The 21,155-nt window shown below is 39.0% G+C and overlaps 1 protein-coding gene across 1 annotated transcript in view; it reads right to left on the bottom strand.

The window, feature by feature from the left end:
- jak2a (Janus kinase 2a) overlaps window positions 1-21,155 on the bottom strand; it is a 34,677-nt gene that overhangs the window by 2,732 nt on the left and 10,790 nt on the right. Inside the window, exons 2-23 of the mRNA XM_008424029.2 lie at window positions 20,286-20,538; window positions 13,337-13,460; window positions 13,085-13,205; window positions 11,058-11,203; window positions 9,667-9,961; window positions 9,440-9,559; window positions 8,619-8,776; window positions 8,405-8,516; window positions 7,509-7,695; window positions 6,003-6,124; window positions 4,609-4,743; window positions 4,439-4,526; window positions 3,468-3,595; window positions 3,190-3,328; window positions 2,831-2,982; window positions 2,423-2,573; window positions 2,065-2,198; window positions 1,576-1,765; window positions 1,285-1,409; window positions 1,020-1,192; window positions 327-444; window positions 48-161 (exon numbers count right to left, since the gene is read on the bottom strand). Coding sequence (XP_008422251.1) covers window positions 48-161; window positions 327-444; window positions 1,020-1,192; window positions 1,285-1,409; window positions 1,576-1,765; window positions 2,065-2,198; window positions 2,423-2,573; window positions 2,831-2,982; window positions 3,190-3,328; window positions 3,468-3,595; window positions 4,439-4,526; window positions 4,609-4,743; window positions 6,003-6,124; window positions 7,509-7,695; window positions 8,405-8,516; window positions 8,619-8,776; window positions 9,440-9,559; window positions 9,667-9,961; window positions 11,058-11,203; window positions 13,085-13,205; window positions 13,337-13,460; window positions 20,286-20,520 — 3,267 coding nt within the window. The 5' untranslated portion in view covers window positions 20,521-20,538. The remainder of the gene's footprint in view (window positions 1-47; window positions 162-326; window positions 445-1,019; window positions 1,193-1,284; window positions 1,410-1,575; window positions 1,766-2,064; window positions 2,199-2,422; window positions 2,574-2,830; window positions 2,983-3,189; window positions 3,329-3,467; window positions 3,596-4,438; window positions 4,527-4,608; window positions 4,744-6,002; window positions 6,125-7,508; window positions 7,696-8,404; window positions 8,517-8,618; window positions 8,777-9,439; window positions 9,560-9,666; window positions 9,962-11,057; window positions 11,204-13,084; window positions 13,206-13,336; window positions 13,461-20,285; window positions 20,539-21,155) is intronic.

The following is a 21,155-nucleotide window of genomic DNA, read 5'->3' as shown; positions in this document are numbered from 1 at the left end:
GCCACGTCATGGCGGCAATAAACACTAAACGTGTAGCTGCTGCAGACCTCCTTTAGGCAGTTTTCAGGAGCAGGGAGTCTGTATCCCTGTTTCAGCAGGTCGATCAAATGGTAGACGATCATCTGGCCCTGCTTTTCATTTCCCATCTTCTCCATGAAAACCTGCAACACAGAGGAGTTTGCTCTCAATAATTGTTCCAATAAAAGAATCCCGATCACATATGTGAGGCAGTAAAACTGATGGTTGTTTTCAAACTCAACTTGGATGAAGAAATATAAACTAAGTGTGAGGTGGGTCGTTAAACTAAGAACAAAGAGGCGCCGTACCGCTGGGGGGCTGCAGTTCTTGTCACTGTAGGTAAAGAGCTCATACAGAACAACGCCGAAGCTCCAAACGTCTGATGCTACTGAGAACTTGCTCTCTGTCAGCGACTCGGGGGCATACCTGCAACACACAGCAAGACATTATAACGGCTGCAACCAACAATTATTATCATAATCCAATAACCGGATAAAAAATGTCAAATTCTGATCTTTATTTTTGCTTTTTACAGAGTAAAAAAAATCCATCCTTTACCGTTTAAAAATAAGGGGATTTAATTATTCACATCAATTTTCAGCATTCAGAAATTACATAAAGTAGTCCTGCGGATGGATGTGGCATGAATACAAAAGATGAAATTATCACACCAGGAAAAAAAAGGATCCTGTCTTCCCATGTCACACATAGGGGGGTTTATTGCATTTTAGTGTTCCAGAATCATCGTCCAAATCTCAGAAAACTTCCACTCTTCATACAGAACGGAGTGTCTTTCTAATCATATTATTTGATGCATGGGTGACAAACAGCACTCTGGACAAATCTATTTCTGACCTGCCTCTTTTACCGTTTAAAAACCACAACAACTTCATTAATCTTTCTACATCTTCTTGACAGCCAGTCGCTGTTTATCCATCTTCTTTCTGACAAAAACATATGCCTAGACAAAAACAGCATAGTTCCTCCCCTACGGTCCTCACCAGAAGATGGGGCTCTCCCCAGGCTCCCTGACAGTGTAGTACTCCTTGTCCTGTGGCAGCACTTTGGTTAGGCCAAAATCGCCGATCTTCACCCTCATCTCGCTCTCCACCAGAATGTTCCTGGTGGCCAGGTCTCTGTGAATGTAACGCTTCCCACCGAGGTAGTCCATGCCCTTTAAAACAAGTTTGTGATTTCATCAGCATCAGGTTCACGCTCTTCAGGTCGTTTTTCACAGTTTGTCTGCAAGTTTTTCCATTGTGTTACCTTGCATATCTGCGACGCGTAGTGAAGCAGTTTCATGGAATCCATGCGGTCCTTGTGTTTGATGAGATAATCTCTCAAGCTGCCGAAGGGGAGGTACTCCATGATGAGACGAAGGTTTCTTCTTCCTACAGGGAGAAGATGGTTCAATACTAATGGGATTTCTTCTGTTTTCACGGTAGGAAATTAATTGAAAACAAAGGTAGTGTGAACGTGTCATTGGTAAAAACTGGCTGTTACACAAGAAACAAAAAACAAACATTTTCAGGTAGATGCTGAGGCATTTTTCCGCACCTGCACTGTAGCACACTCCTTTGTATTTAACAATGTTCTCATGGTGAAGCGATTTGAGGATTTCGATTTCCCGCTCAAAGTCCCGGAGGTGCTCAGCCGTGCTGTGCTGAAGCTTCTTCACAGCCACCACCTCCCCGGTGCTGTCCTGCAGCGGGTCGTACCGGCACATCTCCACGCTGCCAAAGTTGCCCTGCGGCGTTCAGGCAGAATGAGAACACATTGACACACTGGTGAGAAACAACAATAGATGAACGTATACAGCTACACAAAGTAACAAATATGATTCTGTGCAATAGACTTGGAAAATGCCCCGTTAGGAAATATTTCTCCAAAGGAAGCTGGTTCGTAGATCTGTGCTAGTGGCTTAAATTAAAACATTATTTCTCTAAAAATGTACAAAGCTGGACGCTTACTTTATACAAACAGTTAGCGAGTGAACTACAAGTAAATGATAGCTGTTTCTGTGCATTCACAGAGAGCTTGGCTTACTTTGCCCAGCTGCTTGAGGAAGATCAAGTGTCTCTCCTCAAACTGCGCTGGCTCCTGGCTCACTGAGGCCCACGGGAAGCCAAACCCTCGGGTCCTGTTGGGCACCATGTCACTCTCCACCAGCAGCTCATAATCTGCAAAAATCATGTTTCAAAAATGTCCTTTTCACCATCGGTAGCAAAAAGACGTGGTGAGGTGGTGCATAAAAGCTAAACATTTAACTGTAGTCAGTGAACAAACATGTTGGATATTGTAGTTTTCTGCTATGTTTATAGACTTCCTGCTCACTGGTAGTTCACACAAGATAAACTCTGATTGTAGACTCAAGCGTGTTTTCTACTTCTACTTGTTTTCTCACCTGGAGTGAAAAGACTGTTGAGGTCTCTGATGATCGTCCTGAAGGAGGGTCGGTGTAAAGGCTCGTAGTCCATGCAGCTGTTTATCAGGTTGGCCAACTCAGTCCACTTCGGAGCCGGCAGCTGGTGTCTGTCCTCATAGAACAGGTTCTTCTGCAGATGCGCACAGTAAGGTTGAGAAGTTTCACACGGAAAAATGATCGAACGTGGTTAAGGCGGACGTGAAGTGCGCAGAATTCGTTAGGCATGTGTTTCATCACTTCTCCCGAGTTTGGAGGAAGTGTTTGCATTTTTTTTTTGTTCAAAATGCAGGAGAAATGAATTAAAATCAAATTTAACCATCACCGAATTCATTCTGAACAGTAAAACAAGGTCAATATTTGTCAAACATATATTTGTAGCTGTGGGACCTTTGAGGAGTCCAGGGTGCTGAGCGGTTTTTCTCCCCCGCTGCAGATCTCCCAAAGCGTCGTTCCGAAGCCCCACTTGTCGGTTGCTAAGCTCAGATTCTGCGGGTTTTCGATGCACTCGGGGGGCACCCACGGGATATGCTCCACCAGAACTAGGAAGCAGATGTGTAAAAAAGACAACAACAAAAAAAAAAGGAAAAGAGAGAAAAAACAGGAGTTACAGGAATGGAAAGTGGAGATGATCAGTGTCTGTACAGGTAGCAGAAGATCACACCAAGCAGTTCTGGTGCTTTTTATTTTCACATGGCCTCACACGGGAGTGACGTACGCGCCTTCAGGCGTTACGTGAAGTTTCTCACCTTCTCTGGGCAGAACGGTGATGCTGATACCAGGATCACTGAGCTTGATGAAAGGCAGGCTGCCCGTCTTCCGGTCCTCCTCTCTGATCAGCAGAATGTTTTTGGCACAAACATTCCCATGAACTACACTTTTATCCTCCTGTAGGAAATAAATTGAAAACAGACTTCTTCTTTTTTTTCTTTTTACATGCACTAGAACCCGCTGAAGGGCCTCAAAAATTAAAATGACAAACAGTTAATTCAGAACAAGACAGAGTGAATTTCTTGTAAAGTCTTACCAGGTAATGCATAGCCCAGGCTAACTGTTTGGCCACTTCTAGCTTCCAGGTGATGTTGATGCAGTTTTTCTTCTTTTTCAGATAAATATCCAGAGAGCCAAACTTTCCATATTCCTGCACCATCATGTCTGAAATGAAGACAAAGAGCGAGATAATATATTGATTTGGTCCCTACAATTTAAGTAAAGCAGAACAGCTCCACCAATACTTTGACAGTTTTATCTTTAATTTTTTAATACTGTGTCCAGGTTTCTGACATCTTTCAAAAAGGTTCCAACTTAGGCTCAATTCTTCAAAAACAAAATTACACCAGAATTCAACAAGTATTTCTTGCTCTGTGATGCATTCAGCTTCCGTCATCTTTTCCAACTTTCACAGGTAAAAAAGACAAAAAAAATAGATCAGAAAGGTTGGAAATGTTGTCTCCAGACCTGTAAAAACTGGATTGTATCAAAAGTTTACATAGGCTGGAGGAAGATTCAAAAGGAACCACATTTTGTTCAGGTTTAGACTTTATGCATCAGGAACTAATAAAAAGCATTTTCTGTGGTTTGCAGGCATGGAGCATTCAGGTGTGTGTTAACCCCATGCCAATGAACTCTCCCACAGAAATGGAGGCCATCTGTTTAACAACCACATCTTGACCCAAATTCCGTCATTTAACAGGATTCCAAACAGAGCAGCCAAGCCAGAGCAGAACGGCTGAATAAGGAAATGTTCAGACCTCAGTCTGATGGGAAAGCCGCCTCTGGACCATAAACATCAATGAATATGAAGACATGTTGAGAATTGTGGGTCCAAAACAATGGCAGAGGCTTAGAGAATACTTACTTAGTTCCTGAATATAAAACAGACCAACTCTCATTATGAATATAAAAAAACAACAACACAGAAACAGATTTCTGCTAAACTCACCAATCTGCCATAATTGTGTGAAAGCATGCTTTTTAGTTTCTGTGTACGTTACTTACTTTCGTCGCCACAAACACACACACCATAAATGAGGAGTAAGTGCTTGTGGGACAGCTGGCTCATCATGCTGGCGGCCTCAAAGAAGGACTGAGGAAGAAAACCAGGACATAATTATTTCCAATCGAAACCCTTGAAATTATCATCGCTTAACTCATTCAACATTACCAACCTCTGAAAAACTACGATGAGCCTTGTCCAGAATCTTGACCGCCACGTCCATCTGGTGAACCTCCCCGTAATCACCCAGTTCCTTCCTCACACCGCGAAAGAGCTTCGTAAACGTTCCTTGGCCCAGACTTTCATTCTGAAACAGTTTAATTGCCATTAAGCCACTCTCAAAAAGTATGACAGTCCTTACTTCACTCGGACAAAACCCCACCAAAAACCAAATAACTGTCTCCAAATGAAGAAGCCTCAAACAAGCTCCAAATTATTAAACAAAAAATGTTTTCAATATGTTTGAGGAAGGGAAAATTGTCATTTTTTTCCTTGTTTCTGATCTATGTCAGAGTACTGTGTTTTGGCAAAAATAATAATAATAATAAAAAAAAACCTTCATGGAGAAATTAAAAATCCGCTAAGCTAAAGGTCACAAGAAAAGAAACTCCAACATGTCCTGCAGGACTGCAGCTGATGCAGCAAAAACTGTTTATAATCAAAAGTTGTTGCATACTGACGTCTGCGTCCTTTCTGTTTATTTTGTTTCTACATTTAGCATTATTGTATTATTATCATACGTGCACAGTTCATGTCCAGATTTACACTGAGATATTTCAGTGACATGCTGAAAATATCAAAAAGAAGAAGTTGCAACAAAGAGTCGAACCCAGAACGCAGAAGGCCTTTTCCAATGATTTCCATAGCTGGTAAAGATGTGTAAAAATCTTTAAAATAGATTGTTTCTACGGAGATTTTATGACCCGAGATCCCACACTCACTATGTGTACTGGCTAGATAAATTTGGGTTCTCATCCAGCCTTTGTTTTTTTTAAATTATTATTCTATATGTACATGTGGACACATTTGGGAGAGTACTTATTCTCTTTTGCCATTTCCTACAGAGTTTCTGAAAATGTTTAATTTAAAAATGTCATACATTTCCTAAGATCATTTTCTAGATTTTTACATTTGTTTATGAGATAATAGGCCCGTGTTCAAAAATATTCCTGATACTGCACAGTACTTCCTGTAAATGCTTATTTTAAATAACAGCTTATGATCAGTGTAACCTCATTTTACAAAATTTTTTTAAAACATAGGTCAACCTTTGTATTTAAATTGAACCCAAGTGAAAGGAGTTTTGATGCAAAAAGCTGCTAATAAGTAGTGTTTTTAATCAGTTAAAGTTCATAAATTTAAAAAAAAAAAAAAAAAAAAGGAAAGTTAAATAAAAAAAAAGTTTCTGAATTTTATGTTATTTTAAAATAAGAAATATAGTCTGAAAAAGGTAACCTTTTCAACAGTCATTCAACAAAAAGTTGATTTCCCAGTAATTGTACATCACAAGAACAGAGCTGTAGATATGGCCGCTAGTGATAATGGTGACATTAAACATCGACTTACAAAGACAAGGTCTTCTTTGCGGATTTTGTGGAAAACCATCTGGTTGATGTGTTTGTGAAGTGATGGAGACGGAGGGACATCTGTGCTTTGGTTATTTCTGCACACCAGCAGGTTGGATTTATCTGTGGAAGCATAAAGATAAATAGGACTTGGAGGTGGGGGGGACTTAAGACTACAACCCTTAGAGGACATTTATTTTATAAAGAAACAAGTTTCATAATTTAAAAACGGATTGAAAATTATGTGCAGAAATTATTTCAAAAACTGAATGTAGTTGTAAGTATGACAATATTTTGTGAAATGTTTAAGCATCTAAAGTAGTATTGGTCCACTTCAATATTCTAACTTTAAATTATTAAGTGTTTCCACTAGCGTTGAACAAAAAATATATGCAATTGAGAGAAAAAAAAAAGGCGTAAAAACATCAGTTTATATTTAATTTATATATTCTGTTTCACTTGGTGAATTGTGTTACTGAAATAAATGGACTTTTCAGTAATGTTATAACTGATGTATATGAGTATGTCTGCACTTTAATGCTGACCGACTTGGGCTGTACTGTTTTCAGTATTATAATGGTTTTAGGGCTGTTGTAAACGATTATTTTAGTAAACGAGTAATCTATAGATTTTTCTTACGATTAATCGAGTAATCGGATAAAAACAATTATGAAATAAAATATTGGTAAATCTTCCATAACACCAGTGTTACTATCGGATATCAACATCAGTCTATTTTTTCCACATTTGAGCTTCTCTACCAGTTACTTTTTTGTAGACCGGGGGAGCAACACGGGATATTTACGGCTCCTCCGTTCAGAAACTCATCTACCAGCCATGTTCCGCCTCCCGTTTGTTCAGACCCGGATGATATAAGTTTATTGTGCGGTTCGTCCGTACAGCTGCTCTTACCCTGTAAGCATCAACCCTCAGCCGCCCGCCGTGTTCAGTCTCTCCGCTCACCTGTAGAAATCCTCCTCAGCTTCTTCCCGCCATTCAACCAGCAGCTCCGGAGCAGAAAGGCTGCCGAACTCCCAGCATCGCGCCGGTCATTTTAAGGATGTTTATTGGTCCCACAAAAACGATGAAAACCCGGAATTATCACCAATCAGTAAAATCCCCGCGGGCCGAACTTGAAGATTGGACGTTTTGCCGCTAACACGTAGCTTCCGTCAACAACTCAGAGGCGGAAGTCAGAGCTCCGCGCAACGCAAATAATGTTCCGGCTGAAACACGGTGCGCTAAATGATAAAACATAAATTAACGAAGCTTCGAGGCAGGTCAATTTTCCTCGAGGAATTTTAATAATCGAGGTACTCGAATCACTCGAGGAATCGTTTCAGCCCTAAATGGTTTCATGTCCTTTTATGTGTGAGCAAACCAAGATACCAAAAATACAATTGAGTAAACTGTTAAAACTAAAGTACAGAGATGACATATAAAAAAGAAAACGATACCTAACGCTTCCCTACGTTCAACATTGTGTTATGTTAATTTGAACTCTGACCTTTCTGACTGGGTGGACAGCACCTGATGAGCTGGAAAGTGTACCCATCGGTGCGAAGCGCCTCCTTTTGGTAGCAATGCATGAGTTCTTTCAGAGAACCAAAGCTTCTTTTGGCGCCGCTCAGGATGAACTCTCCCGACTCTGTCTTCACAATCTGACAGTGCTTATAATCCACCATGGTTTCATACTGAAAAACAAAAACAAGTTTCCGTACATGTGTAATTATTATTCTTTGTAAATTAAATTTACAGTTACTAAAAGCAGTGGTACTGTAGGTACAAATAAAAATGAAGGAGTAAAAGATTGAATAGGTACACAAAAATAGCCCAATTGCTCCCTCTAGTGGTGGAACATGTGGAAAAGCCTGCATTTTCCATACGCTGATTTATACCAGGAATCCCAGAAACTGAATGACAAACGGCAAGAAAAGAGGTAAGGAAGAGATGAATGAAGGAAGAATAAAACAGAAAGAGCAACAACAAGGAAATAGTGAAGGGAAGAAGAGAGGCAGAAATAAACAGGGAATAAAGAAAATAACTGAAAACAAACACATGGAAAGCTGAAACGGAAAGTCTCAAGAAAATAAGAGAAGGGACAAGGACAGACACCAGGAAAAATGAAACAGTGAAGGTCAAGAGAAACAATGACGGAACAAGGAAAGTAAGCAAAGACAAGAATAAAAGTGTGGAGGAAAAGACACTTAAAATAAATGAAAGAAAAACATCTGGAAGATTTTCCAGGTATATTTCCAAATTCTGCATACCGTTGCATATTAAATTAAGCATTTAGTGCAGCTAAAAACAAAATGTTGTCCTCCTTGAATAATAGCTGTTACATAATCCTTGAACCTGCTGCTTCAAATGAGACACAGGGGAAGAAATTCAAAAACAACTTACCCCAACAACAAAGGACATGAAGAATTTGTCATACTCTCGGGGGCTGCAGCGTAGGATGTAGAGGCCCTGATAGTTACCCAAACGACGCAGCTTGCTAATTGTGAACTCCATCCTGTGATCAAAGAGGCAAAATGTGCCCTCTGCGTTAAAAGGTTTGTGGTTGCGAGGGCATGATGCTTCGTGTGCCGGTGTAGTAAACAACAGAGGAACTCACGATACAGGGCCATGGCAGTAACTCTGAATGCACTCGAGAAGTCTCGATGGGGCAACTTCTTTACACAGGTAGTGATGGGCGTCAGCGACCAGTCGGTAATATCCATCAACCAGAGAAACAAAAGACAGGGCCTCGGAGAGCAACTGGAACTCCAGCTCCTTTGAGGTGCAAAGAAAATAATTCAACGGCACTGTTATTCTGCACTAGATGTATTGAAATGGATGCAAATTTTGTGCTACATAAATCAATATTTTTGCTTTTTCACATAAAAATGTGAATACACGGTAATCACAAAACTTTTTGCGTCCTTGAAAATGTCATTTAAAAGTTCATCCTTCTCACTTATTAGAAGTACTTAAGTTTGTGTCCATATGAGTAATTTTGAACAGCATTGCATGAGTTGCAAAGAATATTACATTTTGAAGCTAATACATCATCTCAGGCTCCTTCTCCTTCTGCTTTGATTACATCTGTCAATAATTTTGCAGCTATTTTGCATAGGGAACAGATTGCTCCAAGTAAAGCCTTAATATTGCTGCCGCTGTCAAAGAAAAGACATGACTTAGAAGTTACAGACTTCCTGGATGTCATGCATGTGCAGTGAATTAGCTCTAGACCAGTGGTTCTTAACCTGGGTTCGATCGAACCCCAGGGGTTTGGTGAGTCGGTCTCAGGGGTTCGGCGGATGCGCATATGAAACTGGGGGGTTCGGTACCTCAAAAAAGGTTAAGAACCACTGCTCTAGACTCATCAATAATAACATCTGAAACGTATTACAGTTATTAGTAACAGCTGTGCGGAAAGGGGAAAGCAAAATGTACCAAGATCTGATTGTCCTGTCTGGTGAGGGAAACGATGCGACTTTCTGCTGAGCCTTCCTTGCTGCCCTGTTTGATGCTGATGTCGATCACCTCTGGGAAATCACAATATAACTCCAGCTCCTAGTCACATAAAAGGTAAACAGGGGAATTTTTTTCCTTTACTTGTCCCCTATCACTCGACATGCACATCAACATACTCCGGTTTTTCATTGAAGCGTCGGCTTTACCTCCTCTGCTCCCTCCTCTCCTTTTCCTTTAGACCAAAGGATGCCCTTGTTGCCCATCACCACGATGGTAACCTCTCGCGAGGACAGGTCAGTCACTTGGAAGCGCTCAGAGTACACAGAGGGCAGCAGCATCTCCAGGTTCATCAGGTATTTGAGCTTCAGGTTGCATACAGTGGCTTTGCACTCACTGAACTGCTGGATGAACCGTCGGAAGCGGTAGCGGATCCTCTTCCGGGTCAGCAGGTTATACTCTTGGATGCGGTCCCTCATGCATCTGGGGAGGAAGGACTTGTAGCTAAAGCAGGGAAGGGGTCAGACGGGTTTTAGATGGAGATGAAGGTGAGAAAAAAAAAAATTTGAAGACATCTCATTTGGCGAGCAAGTGAACACTAACCATTCTGATTCTGAAAAAAAGAAAGTAATGGAAAGACAAATACCATTTTAAACTTTACTTTTGAAAAAACAGCACTTTTTTTTTACATATTTGTTAAAACTGTCATCAGACTGACAATCTGAAAAGATCAGGATCCTCCACCGCCTCCAAGTTCTACTGTTGCCATCTGCAGAAATACACGGCTCTCAGTCAGAAACAACCAGTCAGAGCTAGGAGGCTTGTGTTGGTACTGTCAATCATCCTTGTGTATGCCCTGCTCAATGTGTTGCTGGCGGAGAAACAAATTACAGTATTTAGAAAAACTGTTTTCATGCTAACTAGCCTGAATGTTCACAACAGGCTCCGTTGTAGAGAGCTAGCTGTAGAGTAGCAGGGAGTGAGGGGGAGGGTTTGAGCACCGCCAAGACTCTGATTGGTTGTTTCTGACTGAGCATTGTATTTCTGCAAATGGCTGCAAAACCACAGGGAGGAGGCAGACGAGTTTGAGTTTTTCTGATTACATATATCTCATGCTATACTGTCACAACATAGTGGTAGTTTTGGCATAAATATAAAAAACATATTTATAAAAGTTACGGCTTTAATGGATGGATGGATGAACTATTCAGTGCCAATTCGTGGAGAACACCTGCCACTTATACATTAAAAAAATGCAGTAGAAGCCACACTATGTTAGTTACAGAGTTGCTGTACAGAAATACTTTTATGCAATCAAACTATAGATGACATTTTAATTTCAGATGTAGTATGGTACTTCCAAAAGAAGCCTAATGATGTCGAACATGGCTATCCAATTACTCAATAAATTAATAAATTAATTAACAGAGGAGTTTCCAAATTTGTCGCAGTTGCAGCTCTATGTTTCATCAACATTTTTCATATTCAGTCAGCGTGTGAATATGTGCCTTTTAGGTCAATGACCCACTTTAGTATGAAGCGTTCTGAACTTGATAGAAGTGCTATATAAGTACAAATGAGGAAGGAAAGCATCCAATACCTGGTATCATTGTAGATATCCACCGCTGACAGGTCACTCTCTTTAGCGAGCCTCATCATGTCGAGAACAGCCATGCCCAGGCACTCCTCCTGAGCTTCGTGGCTGACCGGAATATGAACCCAGCCATTTAAAAAGTCACTGCGCCACTGCAACAGGTGAAGGATTTCAAAAGTGTAAATGTTAAAAATAAATGTTGCAGCGAAGGGAGCAGGTCAAACATTTTATGTTGGCAGGTCACTGTGACTGGATGGCAGATTTAAAAAAAAAAACAGTATTTGAATTACTTATCAGAGTCTAAAAATTTATAAAGTTGTGCTCTGGTGTATCAGGAGACAAGAAACCTTAAACCTCAAACCTTTAAACTACTACTGTGCATGTATACATACAACAAAAACTTGGCTGCTGCTCATGGTGACAACGTGACCCTAGAGCAGTGTTTTTCAACCATTTTTGAGTCAAGGTACACTGTTTTAATTGAAAAAATCCCGAGGCACACCACCAACCAAAAATGGAAACAAAGATACTCTGTAGCCGCCTATATATAGTCATTCTTATCAAAGTCTCTCGAATAGGAATCAAATAAACACAAAAATGTATTATCACATTTTACATTTCTTATTTCAAATTGCACTTAACATGTCCACTTCAAAAATACCCCTGAACAGTGCCACAACACTGTGGTGTTAAATTTAAAGAAGTTGTAGAAAACTTCAAACTGTTTTACAAACTAATCCACAAGCATCTTATAGCCAGAATACAGAAAATAATTCTTATTCTGAAAGAAGCAATAATATTTGGGAAACATTTCACTTCATATTCACTGTTACAATATGAAGAGTTGCATGTACAAAATGTCCATATCTGTATATTTTACCCACCTGGTGTGAAACCTGTGCATGTTTGGATAAAAACAGCTAATTTCCTGGCAGAAATTGAAGAAAGACAAAGCTCTTCCTACTACTACAGATACTCGAAGATGGCATTATTTGCAGACAATTCATTTTCAAAAAATCTTTTAAAACCAATTACCGTATTTTTCGGACTATAGAGCGCACCATACTAGCACCCTCAATTAATAAAATAAAATAAAAACTGGAAGCTGCTCTCGGTTTTCCATTAGGACCCAGCAGAATGCCTCGTCCTAATAAATCTGCTGGACGCTGCACTCCGTCTCCAAAGCCGAAGCATGGTTTCGTTCACACCCAACTTAAGTGCAGCGGCTCTATTTCCCTCCTGTAGTGCCAGATCAACAGCCCTCAACTTAAAAACTGTATGATATGAAAACATTTCTCCGTCGTGCCTGCTGCTAGCATGTGCTTGTTCTAAATGAAAATTAGCCGTTCTTCTTTGATTTACAATTTTGACTTCCAATGATTCACTTGCTGCTAGAGAGCCCCCTGGTGGTTGAAGAAAAATACACAGAAAAGCCACAGCGGGCTACAATCCGCATGGCTCAAAGTTAAGGAAAAAAGTAGCAGCTTATAGTTCGGAAAATACCGTACCGTAGTGAAATTGAATAATTTCCACGGCACACCTGACGATCACTCACGGCACACTAGTGTGCCGCGGAACAGTGGTTGAAAAACACTGCCCTAGAGATAAACAGTCAAACCAAAGTGGTGTGGTGTGTGTGTGCATGCGAAGTTTGCACAAATGTGAGGACAAAAAAAGCAGAAATTATTTTGAAACTCAGGCATATACACAAAACCACAGGCCTGCATGCAGAGAGTCATGCAAACACGAGGAATCCTAAAGTGAGTCTTGTTCCTCATTTGCGCTTCTTGAAAACTCTTACTACTTCACTTCCTGTTTTCATAGCTAAACAAAACAAAGGGCTGACACAGAGGACATGCAGACTGCCAGTCAGTCAAAGAGAAGGAAATAAGAAGCTATCTCCACCCAGCAGCTCTTCTTATCATCTTAATTAAAAAGGGCAAATGAGAACAAAAAAGTGTTGGAGCTTCAGTAGAGAAGATTAGTCCTTAAGCTACATTTTCTGCTGTAATGCATGAGGAACTAAGACAAACCTGAGCAAACAGGTAGGCCATGACACAGTCGTCCATTACCGGGCTTTCCATCTCTTTGGACAAGCCGTAACGATGGGCGTAGAAGGAGCTACTGCTGTTATACCAGCCTGGAAAATAGTATCTGGATAAAAAGCATGTCAAAGAACAAAAGAAAAATCAGCAACACTAGAAAACAAATCTTCACCACTGAAATAAGTTTTTTTGTTTGGTTGGTTTTTTTAAGTGAAGAAAAAAAACCCTAAAGTTTGCTACCTGATTCTGAAGAGCAGGTTTTCACTGGCTGAGTTGTGCAGTTTGAAGACGTGATTAGGAGGAAAATAAATTCGGTCATTTTCCCTCATCAGACAAAACAAGCTGCAGTACACCGGGCTAATTCCTGAAAGAGAGAACAAATATCTTTAGAATATAAATTTTTAGTTTAGCTCCAATATAAATGCCGTAACGAAAACTAGAGCGTGGATTTATAGGAAAGTGTGACATTAACCCACCTTTTTGATACTTAATAACAAAATAAGGCACCTTTTTCAGCTGTCGGCATTGAAACACTCAACCAAATCAAAGAAAAATCTTAATTGTTATGAAGAATCCAATGCAATAGTTCAGGTGCTTAACAGGAAAAACATTTTGCTAAAACTTCAGATTTTTAATTTTACTTTGTTGAATTTTTGCGGTTTACTGCAGTCAAAACCTTTTCGTCTCAGGTCTACAGAAACATCGCTGAACACCGTGAGAATTCCCCAGAGAACCACCAACCACCTCGCAAATGTTACCTCAGCATCTCTTCAGTAATAAGAAAAACCTGAGATGCAGTGAGCATTTCTTTATTCACCCAAAGATTTGTAGTGTACCTTTTTTTTTTTACAAGCTTAGCATTGTCTGATGAAAAATCCTTCTGTTTTCTGTCAGTTGCAAAAACTTTTAGTTTTGCAATAAAGGGTGACAGATCTAATAACGGCAACAATCAGTTTGAACTGAATGTGTTCCATCTTGTGATTAAATCCTAAAAGTGACAAACTACTCAAAACTAAGTCCAATTGTCTTTGCGTTATTGTGTCTTACGCTCACACCGTTTTTCAGTCTGCACCAGAACAAAGTGAGCAGTTTTACCAATCATATCAACTGGAACTGGCAGACAGAAAATGTCATTGTACCACAGGAAGCAGTCACGTGTGAGGCAAGTGCAAGAGAAGAGAAGTCCTGCTTAAAAGGAAGTACGCCGAACCACAACAGGGGAAGTAATGTCAAAGTTTGAACAAGTCAAATCCCAATGTTCATTAAGATATGAAATGCCTACATATAAAAAAAAAAAACAAGTGAACTGGGTTTGTTTACTATGAAATAAAGGAAAAGTATAAACGGTTAGCAAAAACACCTCTAAATCAAATACAGAGTAATGACTTTGCCCCAGAAATCCAAGCGAACGTAGCATACAGTTTAAGGCAGTGATGGTTTGCCAAAAAAAAAGTCCTAACCTTCAGACAACTCACCGAACACTGTTCAATCATCTGGAAATGGAAAACGCATGGCACAACTGCAGATGCAGCACGGCAAAAATTTCAGTTCCTAGATGTAAATCTGGTAGAGACGTAAGACTAGAAGCTTAGATTTGCATTAATATGGTGGTTCTGCTTATGGGGGCTAAACACAAATGCCCACCACTCTGCTTAGCTTTTTATTTGTAAGAAAATGTACAAATCACACATCCTTAGCCTTCCCCTTCACAAAAGACACTCTATAGTCTATTGGTCTATCACATGCAATCCCAGAAAAAGCATTGAGGTTTTGTGGTTGTAATGTGAGAAAATGTGCAAAAGTTGAAAGGGTACGAATTCTTTTGCAAGGCAAAGTTTTTACATGCACAGTCGAATTGAATGAATTGCGCTATTTTTAGAAGTTATGTAATATGAAATGGAAAATAAAATGTTTTGCAGTGCAGCACACATTTTTGCAGACATCACTACGTACGACTGCAGTGATGTAAATCAATTAATTGCATGATAAATTAAAACAATTTCGTTTCCAGAGCCTTCAACTTATTTTATTTGTTGTTTTGTTTATTTATTTGGATATTTAAAATGTCTTCCAGTTCCAGAGTTAGTGTTCATTAGAATTTAAAGTTTAATTATCTTTGCAAATGCGTTCTTGCATTAACATACATTGTATGCTACAAGCCATTACCATGTTATTGTTACATGTTGTTACTGTTACTGTTATTGTAACAGGAATATTTCAGAACCACCAGAAAGCGAACTTAACAACGATGTTTGTCTGTAATCGTGCCCAACCACTGAAAACAATGTCACACGTGACACAAATGTGGTTCAACCATGAAAGAGACAAAAAGAGAGAGAGACAGCAGGAAAGAGAGACGTGGAAATAGGCCTGTCGTGATAAACGATAAATCAATTAATCGTATGATATCAACCTCATTTTAATTATCGGCTTTATTGTCTCTTCCTGCCTTTTTTTCTTTCTATTGATGACACTGAATGAAAAAAGGCTCAACTCCGGTGCTCTTCCTTAGTGTAATGTCCAGCGCACACTACACAAGTTGTTGGCAGACTGTCGGCCCATTTTCAAAACCTGACAGAAATCCTAGGTATAACGGTTCGATTGGGTTTGTCGTGCCGTATAGTGTCCAGCCACATGGGCACAAAATAATACAAGTCCAGTTAACTAATTGTAAAACCAGGCATTAATCAACGCTTTACTAGAATCTACCTGTGATGCATGTGGCTAGAGTCAGTAAAGTCCTGACTGAATGAAGTGATTCTTGAGAATAGGGACAAAACAGGTCCTATGGATAAAGCACAAAATTTGAATAAAATATACACAAAATATAATTTTTTCAAATATCTGACTAAACTAACCTGGGTCATGTGAGCACAATAATGTATATTTTCCAGGTGTTTGCTGAATATTTTTTTATTTTAAACATTGTAGTCGGTGGATGATGCCTGTAAAATCCCTTGTCCAGGAGCAGAACTCAATACATTACAATAGTTTAAAATAATTAAAGAAATACTAAAATTATATATTATGACAATTAAGTATAAGTAGTCATATAAATAATTATAAAAGTATCAATAAATTGAATTAAAAATCATTTTTATATATTTTCCAACTCCATTGAAATTTGTCCCTAGTTTTTGTCAACACCGTGAGACATGAAAAGAATGTAAAAAAAAATCAGGCATTATTGGGGGGCACCAGAACTTCTGAGGGCCCCGTGACCTCTTCCTTTCTCTTCCTTTGCTAGAGGGTTAGTTAGCTCTGGTTAGCTTATGTTAATCTTTAGTTTTTTCTTCTTTTTAATCCTGTTGTTTGTCACAACCATGATGTGTCAACACCATAACTGACAATTTACAAAACTTTGATGAAATTGTGTGAAATAAAAGCTTAATTTTGGTATAATGTAAATATTTCATGGACCTGATGAACCTGATGAAGGGTGAGAGAACCGGGAGGGAGGGACGGAGGGAGAGGGGGGGCTCAGGTCTGCCACACCGGAGTGGGGCAGGCCCCGACCGGCCCCGGAGGACCGGCCGGCCCCCTCTCGCCTCCGAGCTGGGACTTACCTCAATTTAACATCATATAAATTGAGGTAGTTTGGCATTTTGTCAACTCCGTCAGATATCAACTCCATCAGAGTTTTTGTGACTCTTTCATTGAAATTGTTGTCAAATTTCACTTAAATGTGCAATTTATTCATTTTAATGTATTTTACATAAATTGCATTACTTCACATGTATCACGTTTTTCATTTTACTCCCTAGTTTGTCACCACCTTCAGTTCTGTGCCAACTCCGTCATGCAGTGTCAACTCCGTCAGACGGACTTTTTGCTGTTTTTTGTTTTAAATAATATTTATTTTGTTTCTTGAGAAGCATTTGTCTGTAAAATGAGTAAAAATATCACTAATAGGGTACTTTAAAAATCATTTTATATTTATTTTTGTCAGATTGTGATGACAAAGTTCTGGGTCAGGTCGATTAAAAATGTAATTTTTAAAAAAATGTTGCAACTGGGAGCCTGTACCTTAGCATTTTTACATTTCCAAAACATTATTTGTCATATTTGCATACAAAAGGTTGAGAAATAATAATAAAAAATATATGGGAAAATTAAAACCCATTTTCTCCCTATTCTCAAGAATCACTATTTATGTCACGTTAGTGAAGAACAGCTGAAAACTTACGGGGTTTATCAACTGCGGTAGCAATTTGGCTCCAACTCCTCCCCATGTCATTTCTTTTGCACAAAATGTTGAATAAATATTAATGTTGTTTCCACATATCACCTCCAATGTCCGCTGGACTTCGTGTTGCGCTGTGTCAGCTGTTTGGGATTYCCCTCYGTAATTTYCCCTCAGAAAGCACAGAGGAGAATMCGTGCTTTCTGATTGGCTACCTGTCACATTCAACGGGCTGCATCGACGCTTCCAGTCAGGGGAAATCCCTGATTTAGATCGGAGTGGCCATTACGATCTACCGTAACCCACCACACACTGCAGGATGATCGGTTACGAAATCACCAGCGACAATCTTGGATCGGCCAATGATCTAAGATTGTTATAAGGGGAAATTATGGGCAAAAAATAGTGTAGTATGAACTACTGCATCAGGTAGTCGGATGTGCCCATCTTCTCTATTTAAATCTCGTGATTACTGAAGGGCAATATAGTATACAGACTCTTTTGGTTGAATGCAGTATTTATTTCCACTTTGGCTTTATGTTGTTTAGTTTTGATTCAAGTACGTTTTTTGTTAATGGAGACAGAGAATCCATTTTATTTTTGTTTTTGGTTGTTTTGTTTATTTAGTTTATTAGTTCCAGTGTTATGTGTTCTTTTGAAAATAAAGTGTATCTATCTATGGCAGGAAATAGCATGCATTATTAGTCATTTCCATTAAATCAGTGTCAAAAGGTCTCAAAACAATATTATCGTTTATCGCAATAATTTTTTAGACAATTAATCGCTCGGCAGAATTTGTTATTGTGACAGGCCTACGTGGAAATAAACACCAGACTGAGCTGGAGAGGAATTCAAGAGTGACGGAGGGAAAAATTAGAGGATAAACGCGAGGAAGAGCAAGAGGCATAATTTATTTATGAAGTCAAAGAAAATGGAGCAAGAGATTGTGGATGAAGAAATACGGGTAAGAAGCAGGTCAAAAACAGAACACTTCCACGTATGAGTCATCTAAAAAAAAAAAAAACAAACAAGATGAGATGAGAAAGCAGACTGAGTTCAATAAATATAATACCAAAGTACCTATTTGATTTGTTGTGGATTTCTGGAAATGATACATATCATATTTTTTTTGTTTTCTATGAAAAACAGAAAAGCTTTTTCCATTAAATTACAAAGAGAAAATTGTCTAAATGCTAAAAGCAAAATCAAGACTTTTCAGCAATGCAAGATGCAGTTGGCTGCAGGGAAATGCTTTTTTTTTTAAGAACTTCTACTTGCCACCAACCCAAGAGTAAAACAGAAAAGCATTAAAGCGAAGCAAAAGAGTTTTATTTTTTCCAGATGTGTCCTTAACGGACCAACCACTGTAACAGCAGCATCACTACCCTGACTCCCACAGATTTGCATGTAGTACTTCCCTTGTTTCTAACTGTCTAGCAAACTTTGTCTGTAAATGATTATGAGGAAAAGTTGTAAAAAAATAAAATAAATCACTTTTTCTTAGTGTAGTAAAACAAAAAGACTTGTCATCTTGATACATTTTCTTTTAAGAACCAAAATACCCTGAAATCGGACCAAAAGCTCCACCTGTTTGGGCTTTTTACCATAATTTTACTCCAGAAATTATACGTTAGTATCCAGTATCTTAGTATGCCCTGCTGACTGCCTGTGGAATCTGTCCATTACCACAAGGGTGCAGCGCATGTGTGTCATTCTTTATTCATACACAGTCTTTAGTTACTGACATTTGTGCTCAAAGGACACCTATAGCCAACACTATACTGGTCATATTTATAGACTGGCTGATAGACTGAACTGGACAAACTGAGGCAGAGATGTACATACATGACAAAAAAAACATGAAGACCTTAAGACCATGTTATTATTTGAAGGTTGTCATTTAGATTTTTTTGGCTAAAGGTATGGTATTATAGTGCACCCTTATTGCAATATTAAGTAACTATGTTACCTTCAGTTGTTACAACTATGTTGAATATATAAAATGCAACGTAAAACTTCATAATTTGATACCTTGAAATTGGGCCTCTGTCTCTTTAAGAAGATAATACTCTTTCTGACACTTCACCTTCAGCATCTCATCACAACAATGTTTCTCATTATGACGTTTACAACACTTCTTAGGCGCATCGGACTGAGAAGTAGGTCATATGATAAGCTCAGCAGATGCACAGTTCCACCAGGTGTTCGCTAATTGCTGCTGCTGCTAGTCTGAAGGAGCAGAGATGGAAAGGCATGAGGGAGGAGTTCGCTGCTAGGCAAAAGCTCAGCTGCTTCAGAATGTTTCCAAAGTTTTCTTTTGGATTTTGACTACTTGCTTTTCTTATCCAATTAAGCATCCTCTGCTTGCACATACCACAATGAGACAGTTAATATCAGTGGAAGACAACAAGTGTAACAAGTAAAAACTATAAATAGCAGATGAAGAGGCAAGAATAAAGAAATTCAGCAAGGAGTTGGCACAGAACCTAAGAGATGCATCATCCTACTGCTCTTTAGGAGTCATCTTCAGTAAGTTTGTTTCTCATTAGCTGGAAACTCATTTCCATTAGCCAGCTTGTTCACAACATAAACAAGCAATGGAGCAACAGAAAATGACTGCAGAATTTAAATTTCTCTTTGGAGTTCATACCTAATGGCTTCATCGCAAGAAGCTGCCCAGTATTAGGAGCAGGCAAGCAGCCAGCTTTGGTTCACAGCACAGTTCGTTTGCATTTCCCACTGACCAAAACATACCAGAGTTCACTTGCAAGAAAACAGAAACTAGTACTGACTAATATGTTGTCAGTACTAGTTTGTGTTAGGGCTGGACGATATGGCTGAAAAACATATCATTATATAAGCGTTTCCTATTTGCGATATCGATAATTTTTTTTGTGCAAAAACCATTAAAAGATTTGCTAAGTAAAGACCTAAACAACAAATAGCTAAAAAAAAACGGCAGTAGTATAGGCTAAATCTGAGAACTGAAATGCTAATGTGACTCACCACAAGCTTTGGCAGCAGTGATGCACAGTTCCTCTGCTACATACTCTCCCGGTGGAAATGTGAGGGTGTCGTCTGAGCAGGTGCCCCGTCCTTCAGTCTTTCCCAGGTGGTAAAGGTGAAGAGTTAAAGTAACTGCCTTTATTTCCTGCTTGGGGTCAGGGTCCGTGGATAAGCTGTCAACTGTTGTCGGGTTGGAAGAAAGAGGGTCCATGTCTGTCAGCAGAATAAAGGCCATGTGCTCTTTACTGAAAAACTGCAACAAAAGGAGAAATAAGTCAAAAAATAAGTGAGTGAAGGCAGCGGTTCCTGAAGATGTGTCTATTTGTGCAGTTGAGTTAGCTTTTGGCTCACTGCTGGGCAATTTAGTTAAAAATGTCACACAACTCCTTTGCAGAAAAATCGCAATCTTGGTTTTATCTTGATTTCCCAACATAAAAATGTAGGTTTAAATAATTATACAGCAAAGCAAATATTTCAAAGAACATATTGAACATAAGTGACTGAGCTTGAGCTATTTTCCACGGACAAAAAAATGAAAAGTCTGTTGTGTAAATCTGGTAGACAAACCCAGAAAGATTTGCTGCTATAACTACAGCAATAGGTGGTTCTATATTAACTGAATGACATTAATGCAATTATATGCCTCACTTATTATAATTTTAATATGTAAAACAGTTTTGAAAACCATATGTTGTTTTTCTTCAATTATACTCTACAATAAGTTTATCAGATCATTTCCAATGAAATAGGTCCAAGTTTATGGCTGTCATATGACAAAATGTTAAGAGTCTGAAAGCTTTTGTAAGGGACAGCAGTGCTAAATATTTTTAAATCCTCTATTTTAGGTTACACTGACATTGCTGAGGTTGC

The sequence above is a fragment of the Poecilia reticulata genome, linkage group LG12 (assembly GCF_000633615.1).
Source record: "Poecilia reticulata strain Guanapo linkage group LG12, Guppy_female_1.0+MT, whole genome shotgun sequence".
NCBI classification, from domain to species: Eukaryota; Metazoa; Chordata; class Actinopteri; order Cyprinodontiformes; family Poeciliidae; genus Poecilia; species Poecilia reticulata.
Note: the sequence above shows the minus strand (reverse complement) of the source record. Positions and strands in the feature narration are given on the sequence as shown.